Source organism: Oncorhynchus nerka, linkage group LG22, assembly GCF_034236695.1.
Source record: "Oncorhynchus nerka isolate Pitt River linkage group LG22, Oner_Uvic_2.0, whole genome shotgun sequence".
NCBI lineage: Eukaryota > Metazoa > Chordata > Actinopteri > Salmoniformes > Salmonidae > Oncorhynchus > Oncorhynchus nerka.
The window spans coordinates 30,394,889-30,413,999 of NC_088417.1; the positions used below are offsets into that span (position 1 = coordinate 30,394,889).

The following is a 19,111-nucleotide window of genomic DNA, read 5'->3' on the forward strand; positions in this document are numbered from 1 at the left end:
CTGGGCAGTGGTGCAGCCATGGGTGGTCCTGGGAGGGCATCAGCTCATCCACTTGGGAGCCAGGTCCACCCACTGGGGAACCAGGTCCACCCACTGGGGAACCAGGTCCACCCACTGAGGAACCAGGTCCACCCACTGGGGAGCCAGGTCCACCCACTGGGGAGCCAGGTCCACCCACTGGGGAACCAGATCCACCCACTGAGGAACCAGGTCCACCCACTGGGGAACCAGGTCCACCCACTGGGGAACCAGATCCACCCACTGAGGAACCAGGTCCACCCACTGGGGAACCAGGTCCACCCACTGATGAACCAGGTCCACCCACTGGGGAGCCAGGTCCACCCACTGGGGAGCCAGGTCCACCCACTTGGGAGCCAGGTCCACCCGCTTGGGAACCAGGTCCACCCACTGGGGAGCCAGGTCTACCCACTTGAGAGCCAGGTCCACCCACTGGGGAGCCAGGTCTACCCACTTGGGAGCCAGGTCTACCCACTTGGGAGCCAGGTCTACCCACTTGGGAGCCAGGTCCACCCACTTGGGAGCCAGGTCCACCCACTGGGGAGCCAGGTCTACCAACTGGGGAGCCAGGTCCACCCGCTTGGGAACCAGGTCCACCCACTGGGGGGCCAGGTCTACCCACTTGGGAGCCAGGTCCACCTGCTTGGGAACCAGGTCCACCCACTGGGGGGCCAGGTCTACCCACTTGGGAGTCAGGTCCACCCGCTTGGGAACCAGGTCCACCCACTGGGGGGCCAGGTCTACCCACTTGGGAGCCAGGTCCACCTGCTTGGGAACCAGGTCCACCCACTGGGGGGCCAGGTCCACCCACTGGGGAGCCAGGTCCACCCACTTGGGAGCCAGGTCTACCCACTTGGGAGCCAGGTCCACCCGCTTGGGAACCAGGTCCACCCACTGGGGGGCCAGGCCGAGCCAATGTATTTGATTTATTTGATTTAACCTTTATTTAACAAGGTAAGCCAGTTAAGAACTAATTCTAATTCACAATGACAGCATACCAAAAGGCAAAAGGCCTCCTGCGGGGACGTGGGCTGGGACACATATTTTTTAAAATATAGGACAAAACACACATCACGACAAGAGTGACATCCAAACACTACATAAAGAGAGACCTAAGACGACAACATAGCAGGGCAGCAACATATAAAAAAATCACAGCATGCTAGCAACACAACATGACAACAACATGGTAGCAATGCTATATGGCAGCAGCACAACACAGTAGCAGCATAAAACAGGGTACACACATTATTGGGCACAGACAACAGCACAAATGGCAAGAAGGTAGAGACAACAATACATCAGAGAGGACAAGTAATCAAAATTAGCAATTAGTTTGAGTTTTATTACAGACAGAAAGGCTCCTTATAGGACACATCACTACACTCTATGCTCTTCTGTAAACTGGTCATCTCTGTATACCCGTCGCAAGACCAACTAATTTATGCTTATTTATAAAACCCTCTTAGGCTTCACTCCCCCCTGAGATAGCTACTGCAGCCCTCATCCTCCACATACAACCCCCGTTCTGCCAGTCACATTCTGTTAAAGGTCCCCAAAGCACACACATCCCTGGGTTGCTCCTCTTTTCAGTTCGCTGCAGCTAGCGACTGGAACGAGCTGCAACAAACACTCAAACTGGATAGTAATAATAATAATATTCCTCATCATCCCCCTCCTCAGACGATCCCGCAGGTGAAGAAGCCTGAAGTGGAAGTCCTGGTCTGGCATGGTTACACGTCATCTCCAGTTGGACGTACTGCCAAATAATGTAAAATGACGTTGGAGGTCGCTTATGGTAGAGAAAATCATATTAAATTATCAGGCAACAGCTCTGGTTGACATTCCTGCAGTCAGCATGTCAATTACACACTCCCTCATCCCTCAAAACTTGAGACATCTGTTGCCTTGTGTTGTGTAACAAAAATGTACATTTTAGAGTGGCCTTTTATTGAACCCAGCACAAGCTGCACCTGTGTAATTATCATTCTGTTTATAATCAGCTTATTGATATGCCACACCTGCCCAGGTGGATGGATTAGCTTGACAAAGGAGAAATGCTCACTGACAGGGATGTAAACAAATTTGTGAACCAAATTTTGGAGAAATAAGCATTGTGCGTATGGAACATTTCTGGGATGTTTTATTTCAGCTCATAAAAAAATGGGACCAGCACTTTACATGTTGCATTTATATTTTAGTTCACTGTGTGGGTATATATATATTTTTAAGTAATTAATTTGCATTTGTAAGTAGGAAAACCTGCAAAATCGGCAGTGTATCAAATACTTGTTCTCCCCACTGTGTGTGTGTATATATATATATATATATATTCCCTCTCGAGAACATTTGTTTGCAGATACTGATTTGAACTTAAATGCACTCCTTTTCCTCCTCACCTCCAGATAGTCCCCTAGTCCTATTTGTCCTGGAAGCAGAGTAGTCAAACAGTGCGTCCGCTGGGACCTCATTTCATTACCGGTCCTCTCTGAGTCCACTTCATTTACCCACCCATAGAGCGAGGACACAGCCAAATGAATCCCGACCCCCAGAATCTCAGACTCCAGCAATTAAAAATAAATGAAGGAAGCGCCACTCTCCGCTGAGCACCTCCTCCCACCATCTTGAAAATGAAGCTCTCGGGGCAACACAGCAAACAAAAGTGAATCTGAGGAATAGACTGGCTCCTCGGTAATGACTATCTCTAGTGTGTACTCTGCTCCTGTTCAGTCATTCATAGGACCACATCAATCATCCTCCTTCAGACTTACCTCTTTGAGGTGTCTATGATGAGGTCTGCGCAGGAAACAACCTGCAGCATACTAATGGAGAGACGTGGTGTGTCTCTGCTCTCTGCTTTAGATACTGGTTGACTCCCTGCAGGGATGGGATCAATTCCATTTCATTTCAATTGGAATTGGAATTTCTAGGGTGTGTCCCGAGATGTGCCCTCTTCCTTTTTTTAGTGCATTACGTTTGACCAGGGCTCACATGAGATACCGTGGAATAGGTATATTTAGTTGCGGTTCAGCTGTTTGAAACTTGACTGTCCTCTATCTGTTTTACACGTCATTGAAATACTGACGTACGTTTATGTCTCTGTGTCAGTCTGACGGTATCTAACGGAAGAGACGCTCACTGACCTTCACAGACACTCTGAGAGATGGATTAGATGTTCAGAGCAGAGAAGACGAGACTGTCCTGGCCCCTAATCAGCTCAAAATGAAGATTCATCTGCAAAAATTACCACAGAGCTCAGTTCAAGTGAAAAGATCCACAGAGTTCAGTTCGTGTAGAGCTCAGTTATTACTTTAGAGTTGAGTTAATGCTTATTATAAACTGGATGGTTCGAACCTGGAATGCTGATTGGCTGTCAGTCAGGGTCTATCAGACCTTCTACCACAGGTGTGACAAGACATTTATTTAGACTCTTCTAATGACGTTGTTAACCAGTTAAAAATAGCATTAAGCATTAAGGCACCTCAAGGGTTTATGGTCGGTATACTATGGCTAAGGGCGTTGCATCGTGCCTAATAACAGCCCTTAGCCATAGTATACTGACCATATACCACAAACCCCTGAGGTGCCTTATTGCTTAAATGTACCACATGTTAATGCTCAGTTCATGACCAAGCCTCACACTCATCCATTCAGCTCCACAGTTCACGCTCAACCTAGAGATTGAGTGGAGACACAAACACACCTCACCTTGCTTAATCAAGTAAGGGACCGAGTGCATCCCAAATGGCAAATCCCTATGTAGTGCACTACTTTTGACCAGGGCCCATAGGGCAAAGTATGCCATTTGGTGCATAGCCTCAGACGCTAGAGAAAAGGATTACTATCCTTCTAAAAGTTGTTGTTCCTTGACCATAAGGCCAAGTTGAGGATATGCCACAGATATGTTGATTGCAAAACAACTTGACCTCCTCAAAACCCAGTCAAATGTGAGACTGTACAAAAGCCCATTTCCCTTCCCATGTCACCCATCCCTCAGAGCTAACTGCCATTATCCCAAATTAGACCCCCAAAACGTCTCCGTGATTAGATTGGATGTGACTGTTGCTCCCCTGTCATTAACCCCTCTTCCCTCAGAGTCGTCAGGTCATTTGAATCAGCCATCTTAACTACCCTATTAACGCAGCCAATGCATCAACCCGTCCCGAGTCACCAGACAGTTCTAGACTGTTATTTACATTTATGTTGTGTTTAAGGAAGGTTCAAAAGGCAGAAACCAGAGATAACATCATTATTTGGACACTGAGACGGTCCTGATAATGTAATTCACTTTGCCGTTCACTTTTTCTCTGTGGCGGTAATGGTGGGCGAGTATGAAGGCATAAACCATACTGTCTATGAGCGTATCATATGTGATAATACCACATGTGCATATCAGATGATTCATTGTGTGGATGAACAACTAAGATCTCAACAAGAGGAGAGCCACGTGCAATTTCCATTCATGTCAAGTGGTTAGTCAGGCAAGGGAAAGACATGCGGCCATTGGGATTACTAAGGCCTCTCAATAAAGCCACACCATTGACAACTCTTCAGAGAACCAAGAATAGTGTGTAAATCCTTAATGCAAAAATAGGATTAACCCATTTCATTAATTTGCTGAGCGTCATACCCAACAGGAGAGGCCCAGGGCGGAAGCAGAACACTTGCATTGCCACAATAGTAGGTCTCCAATACAACTCTAATGTACAGCAGCTATATTCTGTCTAGCACCGCATCTACTGAGGAAATTATTAGATTCTGATTCTGCAGAGAGAGCTTCGCACACACACACACACACACACACACACACACACACACACACACACACACACACACACACACACAGGAAAGAAATGACAGTAGAGTAACCCTGTGTAGGCCGGCTGTCCGTGTCTCTGCCGATGGGGAGAAACACAGGCTGACTCTCTGATGAGGACGTGTTCTCCTCTCTGATTCTGACTCAGAATCCATGGGCTCAGAACTATTCAAAGCAGACGACTGACTCCCCGTTCCCAAGTAGGGATTAGATGTACTATTCCTTTTGATAAACAATATCTAAGATACAGTATAGATTCATTATAAGACTATTCCTTTTGAGAAACGATATCCAAGATGAGAGTAAAACAAGACGAACAAGTACTTTATCGGAGTAACGGATAAGTTTGTTTCACTGTGGCCGTGGTGTTTTTTCTATGCTGTCTTTTTGATCTCGCTGACCAAAGCACGACGTTCTTAATCATCAGTCCAGGAAAAGAGGCTTCAGCCAATGAGGGGGCAGCAGAGATGCCAACAGGGATGCAGGAATCAGCTACCCATAATGCAGTTAGGAAACACACCAAGCTCCATTACTGGCTAATGAAATCTATTTTCCTGGCACTGGATCTCAGATGTCGTAAACTTCACATTCGCCCCCAGTTCTGTTTCTAGTCGAGTTGATGTAGTTTTCTCCCCTTTTAATCAACAAAGACATCAAACCTTTAAATCTCCCTGTCTGCCTTTGGTTTTAAGACACACCGCTTAATAGGGTATAAAAGTTTGCATTCTGTATGACGTGGATTTACTTTAAGCAAATTAAAGCCCAAACAGGTTCTTAATGCTATTAAGCAAATTAAATCAGAGATGTGAGCCTACCTGGGTCACATTTGTCCACATCAGTCTGAAAGGGTGTGTTGTGTGTTGCAGACAAGACTGGAGAACTGGACCGGAGGGGATAGTTTGTTTCTTCCTTCTTCTCTGTCAATGAATTGCATCTGTGTTACAGTACATCATCTGCCAACCAGGATTTCATATGAGTCCAGGCAGATCTATCAATGACACGGCTTCCCTCTGCTCTGGGCTGCTGTATCGTTAAATGGATCATTAATTCAATTAGGGACAGCTAATTATAAGGGCTTAAATCAATCACTGAGTCCATAACAAAATCTCAAGCGGACGGAGACTCAAATGTTCGAGCCCTCATCAATAACAGTCAGGTTAGGAAGGAATGCTCTCTGGTCAGACCCAGAGCTTTAAAAGGATATGAATTATTGAAATCCACAATTCTCTTTTGTCCAGGGAGGGCAATCTTACATGATCTATATGATCACTTGAATTTGGTCGATATATATGTAGTTTTATTTATATAAACTTAGGAAAAAAAAAAAACCGTCCCCTTTTCAGGACCCTGTCTTTCAAAGAAAATTCATAAAAATCTAAATAACTTCACAGATCTTGATTGTAAAGCGTTTAAACACTGTTTCCCTGCTTAGGACACTAAAGAGGCCTTTCTACTGACTCTGAAAAACACCAAAAGAAAGATCCCCAAGTTCCCTGCTCCTTTGCTTGAATGTGCCTTAGGAATGCAGCAAGGAGGCATGAGGACTGCAGATGTGGCCAGGGCCATAGATTGCAATGTCCGTACTGTGAGACGCTTAAGACAGCGCTACAGGGAGACAGGACAGACAGCTGATCATCCTCGCAGTGGCAGACCACATGTAACAACACCTGCACAGGATCGGTACATCCGAACATCACACCTGCGGGACAGGTACAGGATGGCAACAACAACTGCCCAAGTTACACCAGGAATGCACAATCCCTCCATCAGTGCTCAGACTGTCCGCAATCGGCTGAGAGAGGCTGGACTGAGGGCTTGTAGGCCTGTTGTAAGGCAGGTCCTCACCAGACATCAACGGCAACAATGTTGCCTATGGGCACAATCCCACCATTGCTGGACCAGACAGGACTGGCAAAAACTGCTCTTCACTGACGAGTCGTGGTTTTCTCTCACCAGGGGTGATGGTCGGATTTGCGTTTATCGTCGAAGGAATGAGCGTTACACCGAGGCCTGCACTCTGGAGCAGGATCAATTTGGAGGTGGAGGGTCCGTCATGGTCTGGGGTGGTGTGTCACAGCATCATCGGACTGAGCTTGTTGTCATTGCAGGTAGTCTCAAAGCTGTGCATTACAGGGAAGACATCCTCCTCCCTCATGTGGTACCCTTCCAGCAGGCTCATCCTGACATGACCCTCCAGCATGACAATGCCACAAGCCATACTGCTCGTTCTGTGCGTGATTTCCTGCCAGACAGGAATGTCAGTGTTCTGCCATGGCCAGAGAAGAGCCCCGATCTCAAATCCCATTGAGCACGTCTGGGACCTGTTGGATGGGAGGACGAGGGCTAGGGCCATTCCCCCCAGAAATGTCCGGGAACTTGCAGGTGCCTTGGTGGAAGGGTGGGGTAACATCTCACAGCAAGAACTGGCAATGCACTGCAGTACTTAATGCAGCTGGTGGCCACACCAGATACTGACTGTTACTTTTGTTGTTGACCCCCCCCTTTATTCCGTTTATGTTAGTCACATGTCTGTGGAACTTGTTCAGTTTATGTCTCAGTTGTTGAATCTTGTTATGTTCATTACAAGTATTTACACATGTTAGGACGTTTTTTCTTTTCAGAGTTGATTTGTTTATGCTATTTTGGTATTGAATACTGCACTGTTGGGTAGGGCTTGCAAGTTAAACATTTCACTGTACTTGTGCACGTGACAAATTAAACTTGAATGACAGTTGGAAAAATAATTGTTGACAGGATCTGTTTAAGAGTGGATCCCAGTCGTTTGAGTCACGATTCAGCAGTGTAGTCAAGTGTTTAATGTAGGGTTGGGGTTCAGGAAGTGATTTGAAGTTAAAATTCTGAATTTGAATGTTTATTTTCAGTTTATTGAGAAATCATTGAAAATACTGTAGATGACATTACTTCAGTTATTTCATTTTTATTGAACTTCAATTGGAATTTACCCTGATTTAAAGGCTTTAGGAAGCCTTTACTAACGGTATCTCTTTACTGTAGTTATACTGTAGTTGTCCTTGCATTATGGTGACTAGAGAAGCAATGTCCACTCTATCATGTTATGCCAGACATGGTGCCAGTGTCTTGTATGGTCTCATTTGTCTCTGTCTCTTGGACTGCACTGTAACCACATTAGCTCTATCATGTAATGAGGATGCAATTATTGGCCTTGACCTTTGTGAATGAGAGGAAAGCCTCCCTCCACCCTTCCTTCAACCTCTTCCCCTTCCTCATTTCAACATCATAATATGGATTTCTTTTCACACGTCAAAGTGTTTGTTACACTTGGCTATTCCAGTGTTTCATTTTGGTCATTCCAGTGTTTCATTTTGGTCATTCCAGTGTTTCATTTTGGTCATTCCAGTGTTTCATTTTGGTCATTCCAGTGTTTCATTTTGGTCATTTCAGTGTTTCATTTTGGGCATTACAGTGTTTCTTTTTTGGCTATCCCAGTGTTTCTTATTGGCTATCCCAGTGTTTCTTTTTGGCCATCCCAGTGTTTCTTTTTGGCCATCCCAGTGTTTCTTATTGGCCATTCCAGTATTTATTTTTGGCCATTCCAGTGTTTATTTTTGGCCATTCCAGTGTTTATTTTTGGCCATTTCAGTGTTTCTTTTTGGCCATTCCAGTGTTTCTTTTTGGCCATTCCAGGGTTTCTTTTTGGCCATTCCAGTGTTTCTTTTTGGCCATTCCAGGGTTTCTTTTTGGCCAATCCAGGGTTTCTTTTTGGCCATTCCAGGGTTTCTTTTTGGCCATTCCAGTGTTTCTTTTTGGCCATTCCAGTGTTTCTTTTTGGGCATTCCAAGTGTTTCTTTTTGGCCATTCCAGTGTTTCTTTTTGGGCATTCCAAGGTTTCTTTTTGGCCATTCCAGGGTTTCTTTTTGGCCATTCCAGTGTTTCTTTTTGGCCATTCCAGTGTTTCCTTCAGGATGGGATCTGATGGAAGGTTACTCTGCACACGCCCTTACCACCAACCCTCCAGCGAGCAGACAATGTATGTGCACCCGTGCGTCAATGTGTTTGTTTCGGGGTCAATCCGTGACCCAGCAGGTAGCTAGTCCTGCATCCAGCAGCCCTACCCCGTGTCCTCCTTATTCCCCCTGTCCACTCTCTCACCACTCAATCTGTGAAAGGAAACGGCACTCTGCACATTACAGTCCCTCCCTCTACTCCCTCCCCGTCTGACTGCCAAGCCAAGTTTTATATCTGCTTCAATAATCTAATGCACTGGCTGTCTAACCGCCAGGCTCCTAACGCTGTGCTTCCTATCATTGTTGGAGAGGCAGTTGGCTCTGACCCAGCCCCATGCCCGCACAGCACACAGCCATCCCAGCCCCATGTGTTGAGAGATGTGCTCTCAGGCCCCTTCACTCCACCATGTCTGACTCTGCACAACACAGATAGGACCTAAAGTGAGGTGCAGAGAGAGGTGAAACGCCGCAGAGCTACTTCCCCTCTGATCAGGAAGGAAGGCATTGTCCGGCCAACTATAGTCAGGGGAATGAGATGGAGAGAGAGATTGAATTTAAAAATAGCTTTATTGGCCCTGTAGTTACATTGTTAAAGGCACAAGCTTTACTTCATTGTAACGGACCTAAAAAGTTCAAACCAAGCCCCCTCCTCGTCCACTATACATAGAACCCACCTGAGAGAGAAGGAGAGCGATAGAGAGGTGTCTCGTTAGCTAGTGGCTCACCTCTCCTGTCACTAGATGCTTAGTACTGGCAATGAGACAGAGAGCGAGAAGGAGAGCGATAGAGAGGTGTCCCGTTAGCTAGTGGCTCACCTCTCCTGTCACTAGATGCTTAGTACTGGCAATGAGACAGAGAGCGAGAAGGAGAGCGATAGAGAGGTGTCTCGTTAGCTAGTGGCTCACCTCTCCTGTCACTAGATGCTTAGTACTGGCAATGAGACAGAGAGCGAGAAGGAGAGCGATAGAGAGGTGTCTCGTTAGCTAGTGGCTCACCTCTCCTGTCACTAGATGCTTAGTACTGGCAATGAGACAGAGAGCGAGAAGGAGAGCGATAGAGAGGTGTCCCGTTAGCTAGTGGCTCACCTCTCCTGTCACTAGATGCTTAGTACTGGCAATGAGACAGCAAGAGCAGAGAAGGAGAGCGATAGAGAGGTGTCTCGTTAGCTAGTGGCTCACCTCTCCTGTCACTAGATGCTTAGTACTGGCAATGAGACAGAGAGCGAGAAGGAGAGCGATAGAGAGGTGTCCCGTTAGCTAGTGGCTCACCTCTCCTGTCACTAGATGCTTAGTACTGGCAATGAGACAGAGAGCGAGAAGGAGAGGAGAGCGATCACCTCTCCTGTCACTAGAGGTGCAATCTCGATAGAGAGGTGTCCCGTTAGCTAGTGGCTCACCTCTCCTGTCACTAGATGCTTAGTACTGGCAATGAGACAGAGAGCGAGAAGGAGAGCGATAGAGAGGTGTCCCGTTAGCTAGTGGCTCACCTCTGCTGTCACTAAATGCTTAGTACTGACAATGAGACAGAGAGAGAGAAGGAGAGCGATAGAGAGGTGTCCCGTTAGCTAGTGGCTCACCTCTCCTGTCACTAAATGCTTAGTACTGGTAATGAGACAGAGAGAGAGAAGGAGAGCGATAGAGGTGTCTCGTTAGCTATGAGACTTAGAGAGAGAAGGAGAGAGCGATAGAGAGGTGTCCCGTTAGCTAGTGGCTCACCTCTCCTGTCACTAGATGCTTAGTACTGGCAATGAGACAGAGAGCGATAGAGAGGTGTCCCGTTAGCTAGTGGCTCACCTCTCCTGTCACTAAATGCTTAGTACTGGCAATGAGACAGAGAGAGAGAAGGAGAGCGATAGAGAGGTGTCCCGTTAGCTAGTGGCTCACCTCTCCTGTCACTAAATGCTTAGTACTGGTAATGAGACAGAGAGAGAGAAGGAGAGCGATAGAGAGGTGTCTCGTTAGCTAGTGGCTCACCTCTCCTGTCACTAAATGCTTAGTACTGGCAATGAGACAGAGAGCGAGAAGGAGAGCGATAGAGAGGTGTCCCGTTAGCTAGTGGCTCACCTCTGCTGTCACTAAATGCTTAGTACTGACAATGAGACAGAGAGCGAGAAGGAGAGTGATAGAGAGGTGTCAATGAGACAGAGAGAGAGAAGGAGAGCGATAAGAGAGAGGTACGTTAGCTAGTCCCGTTAGCTAGTGGCTCACCTCCTGTCACTAAATGCTTAGTACTGGCAATGAGAACGAGAAGGAGAGCGATAGAGAGGTGTCCCGTTAGCTAGTGGCTCACCTCTCCTGTCACTAAATGCTTAGTACTGGCAATGAGACAGAGAGAGAGAAGGAGAGCGATAGAGAGGTGTCCCGTTAGCTAGTGGCTCACCTCCTGTCACTAAATGCTTCGTACTGGCAATGAGACAGAGAGAGAGAAGGAGAGCGATAGAGAGGTGTCCCGTTAGCTAGTGGCTCACCTCTCCTGTCACTAAATGCTTAGTACTGGCAATGAGACAGAGAGCGAGAAGGAGAGCGATAGAGAGGTGTCCCGTTAGCTAGTGGCTCACCTCCTGTCACTAAATGCTTAGTACTGGCAATGAGACAGAGAGCGAGAAGGAGAGCGATAGAGAGGTGTCTCGTTAGCTAGTGGCTCACCTCTCCTGTCACTAAATGCTTAGTACTGGCAATGAGACAGAGAGAGAGAGAGCGAGAGAGAGGTGTCCCAAGCTAGTGGCTCACCTCTCCTGTCACTAGAGAAGGAGAGCGATAGAGAGGTGTCCCGTTAGCTAGTGGCTCACCTCTCCTGTCACTAAATGCTTAGTACTGGCAATGAGACAGAGAGCGAGAAGGAGAGCGATAGAGAGGTGTCCCTGTCACTAAATTAGTACTGGCAATAGTGGCTCACCTCTCCTGTCACTAAATGCTTAGTACTGGCAATGAGACAGAGAGCGAGAAGGAGAGCGATAGAGAGGTGTCCCGTTAGCTAGTGGCTCACCTCTCCTGTCACTAAATGCTTAGTACTGGCAATGAGACAGAGAGCGAGAAGGAGAGCGATAGAGAGGTGTCCCGTTAGCTAGTGGCTCACCTCTCCTGTCACTAAATGCTTAGTACTGGCAATGAGACAGAGAGGGAGACAGATGGACAATAGAGCAGGGCTGGCAGCCAGTGTAAGGCTCTTTCTGCCCTTGGTGACAAGAAGAGAGTGACACCCACTGCTTCTGAGTCACTCAGTCAATCAGTCCATCAGGGATGTCAGTCACCAGTTATCCCTCAAGGGACTACTATATCATCCTTACTATATGTCTCTCTCGCTTGCTCTCTCGTTCTTTCACTCTCTCTTTTGCATTTCTCTCTCCAACTCTTTGTCTCCCTCACTCCCTCCACATGAAAAAAATACTAGACTTGACTACAGCACTTACTATATAATTATGTAGTAAACTGTAGTATATTGTAGAGTATTATACTACACACTGTAGTATCCCTCGATCATGTGTAGTACTTACTATAGAATGCTGTAGTATACTATAGTAAATACTACAGCATTACCAACGTTTGTTTCTTAAGTACTACATGAATGTCTGCAAAAACAGTGCAGACCCCTATAAGTTAATGATATACTCTGCCCATTCCCCTCCCCCATGCCCCATATCCCAATTTGTGCCACTCATAAGTGAGAAACATAAGTATAAATCATAATTATATTGTATTCTCTACAAAAAGAGCAGAAAAGAGCAGAAGCTCTGAACTATCTGTTCAGACCCCAGTCATACCTGCCTACCTACAGGTAGGTTATGGAAAACCTGCTCTTTTACAATTTCTCCAGTAGGTTTCTTCGAGGAGAAAGCCTCCACTTCTATGTCAAAGATAATACAACAAAAACACTAGTAAATACTACAATAATGTATGCCAAAAAATATTAGTCTGCAAAAACACAATAAATACCACAGCATGCTACAGTAAATACTACAGTATACCACAATCTGCAAAACGCTACATTAATTTAGTATATACTCGTTTTCTTTTAAGTCAGTAATTATTCTGGAGTTAAAATGTAAATAATAGTTTTCGCTGTCGTGTTTTTGATAACTTTAGTCCAGTGAATACTACAGTAAAGTCTTCAAAAACATTACAGTGAATACTATTCTATTTATACCACAGTGTAGTACTTTTTTCATGTGGGTATCTTGCTACCTATCTCTGTTGTGAACCATGGATAGAAACCTCTCCTCACCTCTGTGCACCAATGAGCTCCACACACTGAAACCTCACTCTCTCCTCCACTCCTCGTCTCCTCCCGTCATCCACTCCACTCCTCCACCTCTACCGCTTAGCTCAGCCTCAGCTCGACAGGTCTCCCTTTCCACTGGATAGAGATTCTCGGGAGCAGAGATGCATTCATGTCATACAAAATTGTCACTCAACAAACAGCAAGGCTTGTCACCGAGAGCAACTGTTATGGGAGTTAATTACTTGTCAGTGTCAGTAATGATAAATGTGAATCACCACCTCTTCCTCGGCTTCAACCCAGCCATCTAAACCCTATTGTCAAAGGCAACAAGCAAAGAGCACTCCGCCATTCGTCTTCCCCTGCATACACGCTCTATGCAAATTATCAGGCTTTTTTCTTTTAGAACTCTGTATTTTTTCAATATTTTTCCCTTTCTCCTCCTCAGTATTCCACTTTTGGATATCTGATTGTATTTATTTTTCCATTATCACATGCTTCCTTCCCTTCTTTTCCCTTCACCTCCACCATTATGTTATCTTTCAGTCCTCTGTTTATAGTTTGTCAGCATTCCACGGGTTGCCAGGTCCGTTGAGGTCCCACTGTACAGTGCCAGTATCCCCCTTGTTTTCCCTTCACCTCCACCATTATGTTATCCTTCAGTCCTCTGTTTATAGTTTATGTAAGCATTCCACAGGTTGCCAGGTATCCTTGGGTTGCCAGGTCCGTTGAGGTCCCACTGTACAGTATGCCAGTATCCCCCTTCTTTTCCCTTCACCTCCACCATTATGTTATCCTTCAGTCCTCTGTTTATAGTTTATGTAAGCTTTCCACGGGTTGCCAGGTATCCTTGGGTTGCCAGGTCCGTTGAGGTCCCACAGTACAGTAAGTCAGTATCCCCCTTGTTTTCCAACAGAAAGCATATGAATAAAAGCAAGGAGGCACATGAGACCTGTCATGACGCATAATTAAAAACAACAGAGCCGGGGCCTTGCATTGGGGACAAAGGTGATTGACTCATTTATATAGAAACACCTAATAGAGGAAACAGCAGCTGCTTGGCAGCAGGATTCTGTCGCTATTCTGATTAAATTGTCGTGACCCCATGTCAGTCTCTCTTCACCTTCGGAAATGTATAAATAAGAATACGAGTCTCCCGACGGGCCCCAGTAACCCCTCTAAACCCCTCCCGTGTCGCAGGGGTTCACAGTTTGAAAGGGCTGAATGCATTTCCATAAAAAGAGAATGAGAGAGCGAACAGAGCGGTTATTTAGATGGGCTTGACATTTCAGCGAGGAGGGAAGGTGTAGGGGTGGGGCAGTAGGCATATTAATATCAGAGACTAACAAACCATTTCAGGTCTTCTCCCTCTCTGCTAAGTGTCTAGACATACTAACCCCCCCCCCCCTCCCCCCCAGAATGTCATCATTATAACAAAGAATCACCACATACCTTCTTGATCGAAATATCACCATTACACTTACCATATGAATCAGCTGTGGATGAATGTTTGTTTTGTTTTGGTACTACCACTGTAAAAACACTACATTGTTATCTACGTGCATCATGAATACTGTGAATGTATCTCTTTAATACAGTATAAGAACTTCCTATTTCTCACAGAGGATGCTAAGGTCCCCAGCCGTCTGATATTGAGTCTGTCTGTAAACAGGGAGACAGAGAGGTATAATGGCTAATGGCCCTGGCTGAAGAACAGGGAGAAGGGTAAATGAAATGGAGAGAGAGAGAGAGAGTGAAAGAAACAAATGGCCTGTGTCTCATCCTCCCGTCGCTTTATCAGATTACTGTAAGAACCTGGCAAACCGCTACCTCCTCCCATCCCCCCCATCCACATTGATTGAGTATGAGTAATCGATTACGGCCACTTCAGTGTTGCTTGGCTGTCCTCTGTCGGATGTTGCGGAGAGAGAGCGAGAGAGAGCCCCAACGCTAAAACAGAGACCATTACTCTCCTTCTCCTGTAATTGGATTAAAAAGAAGGGAGGAAAGAAGAGATGAGATGCAGAGACGCAGACGGTAGGACAGCTTAGGTCACCGCCAGTATAGTCTTTGATGTTCTCTGTCACCTTGTTCTCTCTCTCTCTCTCTCTCTCTCTCTTTCTCTTTCTTTCTCTCACACTCACTCTTTATGTCTGTCTAGGAGGAGGAGGAGGAAGAGGAGAGGGTGAAGCAGGAAGAGAGGAATGGGAGAATAGAGCCGGTGGGGAGAGCAGACTCCTGTGTGGAACACTCCCCAACGTTATCTTTGAAGTAAGTGCATTACACACCACCGTCCTCCTGGTAGGAATGGACTCACCCAACTCTCTCTCTTCCTGTATTATAACCACTTCTTATGACAGGCATACACCATATAGACTCACTCATCTCAGTAGTCCATAACATTGTCGTGTCCATGAATCAGATGTTCTATACTCAATATATACGCCATTATTACATAGTTACAGATTCATTGTCCAAGACCACCTTACACTCAGTGCATGTCTCCACCATCAGTGTTATCATCATCATCATCATCATCATGTGATTTTCCATGTCTTTTTGAACTATTATTAATGTGACTCGTACGCCTTCGCAGCTTTATTTGCAGGGCTGAAGCATCCCTCCACATTTCCAATTCATCGGGGCTAGTTTTACTGCAGAGCCCACAAAGACCTGATCTTAATCACTTAATTGGAGTCTCCATTTGGGTCTTTAATCGACCTCTGGTTCCTCAGCCTGACTGTATAATGGATGGCTTCATGAGAGAACAGGCATAGCTGAGCCAAAGCCAATCTCTATAGGGCTCGTATCCCAAATGGCACCCTATTTCCTATAATATTCACTATGGGCCTTGGTCAAAAGTAGTGCGCTACAAAGGGAACCGAGTGTCATTTGGGACTGGACCAGTGAGTGACTGCAGTAGCATCTCCCTAGCTGCTAGATATAGGCTCCATTCCCAGACCTGTCATGTTATCCTGTTGTTTTGTGTTATTCTCAATTTTTTATGTTTCTGTTTTTATTTCACACATGCGTTCCTCCCTCCCACCGTCCCTCTCACCCCCTGCCTCGTCCATCATTGTCCCACAGTGACATGCTAAAGCTGGTAGAGGTGTCCAATGTCGGCGGGCCTCTGGGGATCCACGTTGTGCCTTTCAGTGCCACGGACAGAAGGTAAAACTGACTGCTGATCGAGGATCAGGCCCCACCTGTCCATATAACAGTATTCATTGTGATCTGAAATGGAAAACTGGTCCTAGATCAGCACTCCTACTCTGAGAAGCTAGACTTATTAGGGCCCAGCTTCCCTGTCCCAGTATGAAAAGACTACAGTACTCCTACTAGGCTAGCCCCTTGTCCCGATCTGTCCGCTGCATCCTTTTGTTCAGTTTGACGCCTCTGAAATCTCTCTGTCTCTCAGTCTCTCTCTCTGTCTCTCAGTCTCTCTCTCTCTCTGTCTCTCAGTCTCTCAGTCTCTCTCTCTGTCTCTCAGTCTCTCTCTCTCTCTCTCTCTCTGTCTCTCTCTCTCTGACTCTCTCTCTCTCTCTCTCTCTCTCTCCCCTCTCTCTCCCCCTTTCTCTCTCTCTCTCCGTCTCGCTCTCTCTCTCTCTCTCTCTCTCTCTCTCTCTCTCTCTCTCCCCCTTTCTCTCTGTCTCTCTCTCCCCCTTTCTCTCTCTCCCTCACTCTCTCTGTCTCTCTCTCTCTGTCCGTTCTCTCACCCGATCTCTCTCCAGCTCTGTCGCTCACGGCTGTCATTGTGAGTGACTGTGATGTCTCTTGGCCTCTTTTTTAAAATCTTTCTTCTTCCTTTTGTGTTTTCAATTTCTGAAACACTTGTCCCTTACCAATGTGAGTGCTATTTTACAGCTCCAAGGAGACAATGAACATAGAAAAGGAAAGGATGAAAGTGGAAAGCGGTTTGTTCTTGACTGGAGGCTGTATAGTCTGTGTTCTACACGTTCCTTTTATTCTGAGTTCTATGTTACGAGTTCTATCCACGGGCCACAATGGACTTCAGACGTCCTCTGGTTTGAAGGTGACTTTTTGGGGGAGAAATAAATCCTTCTAGTGACTATATCTATTTAGGCGTTTGACCCTCCTCGGTGAAGAATAGTGATGACGAGCATGATGCTGAATATTTCAGAGTTTATAGTTATTCACAATCAGCAGGAACTGGCCAATACAATCAAAACTAAAATGGAATGCATAAAATGGGTCCTACATGTACACCAATGGATTGGCACAGTGCACACCCCCAAAGTCACGGTAACATAAACGTATGTCCCAAATGGCCAGTACGGCTAAAAGTAGTGCACCATATAGGGCATAGGGTTCCATTTGGGACACCATCACACAGTGGAAGAAACACAAAGGAAAGAGGTGAAAATACTGATGAAAGAAATTATATGGGATATCATGTGGGCCTCTGTCATTGAAGGTTGCTGTTGTCATTTCATTAAGATAACTCACTCAGGACTTTGATTCTATTGCCATTCCTGAGAAACTAGCATGATGTTGTTGAACTAGAAATAGGCTTGACCTTTGAGAATTGAGCGTCGGATTCTTACAGTATACTGCCTTAGCTTTGGCTCAGAAAGGAAAGAGAGAAAGATGAAATATCGATATTAGATGTTGTAAATATAATAAACAATATGATTGAATGACTATAAACGTCAATGATTTTGATATTGGATAAAGCCTCCTGCCAAACTAGCGTAAACTGTTTGCTTTCTGCTTCAAAGTGGTCCTTTGATTTTGGCCTTTAGAAACGGCCACTGTCTATCACTGTTGCAACATATTATTCAGTATGGTCCCATGCATACTGTTTCCTCATCAGCTCCTTCAATTATGTCCCAAACTAGATAACGTGACAGAGACTGGTTAGTCAGATGATGTTAATGGACTGCTCAGCTCATCCTCCAGGACATCAGGCGTGAGCTGCCGAGGGCTGTCTCATTACCGTCCAGACGAGCAGGGTCAGACTTCCGGCCCAGACGGAACACTCAAAGTGTCTGCTGTCACAGCGCTGCTAGCACAGCAGCCACTGGTTCTTTGCAGCTGCAGGGGAGAGAGGGACTTGGATAGGGGAGAGACACACTCCCTCTCTCTCTCTCTCTCTCTCTCGCGCGCAGATGCGCCACCGCCACCATTTCAATAATGAGATCTCCTTCTGTGACCACTGTGAACTGTAAACAAGACGCAGACATAATTGCGCTGCGTAAATGGATCCTGATTGCATTATTATTCAATTAAAGTCAGTAGATGGGAACAGGTGGTCTCTGTCGCTCAGTGTCCTCTGCTCAACTCCTCAACTCTCTCCCAATCAACAGGCAACGCGTCTGCGTAAGAGCAGATGAAAGGAGGGATTCTCTAACAGACTTGCCTGTAGACTTGTACAATTCTGATAACTTTTCCCAGATTTTCCAGAAATCTTGACTGACATATTCCTGTAGGGAATAAGCTGGACGTCTGGGAATTACTGAAAGTAAATGTACTGGTGGAAGACTCAATACATCTTAAATAATGCCTACTAGTTTGAAAGGAGTGAGTGATGAGCATCTTAGCAAATGTCCAGTAGAATATGAGACAGACAAAATGTGAAAGTGTGCTAATGCATTTATCATTAAGAATGAGGGCACCTTTATTAATGGTGATCAAATCACTAAAAAGCCCAATTGTATGCCCAATCATGAGACACTGTACTGAATACAGATGACTAATCAGCATCGGCTCCATCTGGGTTCATTATAAAGCCCTTGAACTCCAGTAAAACACTGATCTAAGATCAGTTGCTACACTAGATAGGCTGCATCTCAAATGCTTCCCTATGGGCCCTGGTTAAAAGTAGTCCATTATAAAGGTGCCTTTTGGGATGCATCCATTGTCTTGCTTCCACACCACCTAGCTAGTCTATAATGACTCTATGGTCCTCTCCCCACCACTCTATCTGCCAATTTATGAAGCCTCAGCCTGCTTAGTCTGCTCGTCGGCGGTGTGAGTGGACAAAGGCCTTTTGTACCACATAATTCTGACTTAGTAATGTGCCATTTACCCCCATTGAGGAGAGAGATGAGTTTGT

General features: G+C 45.8%; 1 protein-coding gene and 1 non-coding gene across 3 annotated transcripts in view; both read left to right on the forward strand.

Moving 5' to 3' along the window:
• LOC115104519 (partitioning defective 3 homolog) overlaps positions 1-19,111 on the forward strand; it is a 581,101-nt gene that overhangs the window by 259,248 nt on the left and 302,742 nt on the right. For both annotated transcript variants that reach the window (XM_065007121.1, XM_065007122.1), the window contains exons 6-7: positions 15,197-15,306; positions 16,123-16,206. In XM_065007121.1, the coding sequence (XP_064863193.1) occupies positions 15,197-15,306; positions 16,123-16,206 (194 nt within the window). The remainder of the gene's footprint in view (positions 1-15,196; positions 15,307-16,122; positions 16,207-19,111) is intronic.
• On the forward strand, positions 12,605-12,659 carry LOC115106053 (U7 small nuclear RNA). Its single transcript, XR_003859970.1, has one exon. It is a non-coding gene; the product is annotated as a U7 small nuclear RNA (small nuclear RNA).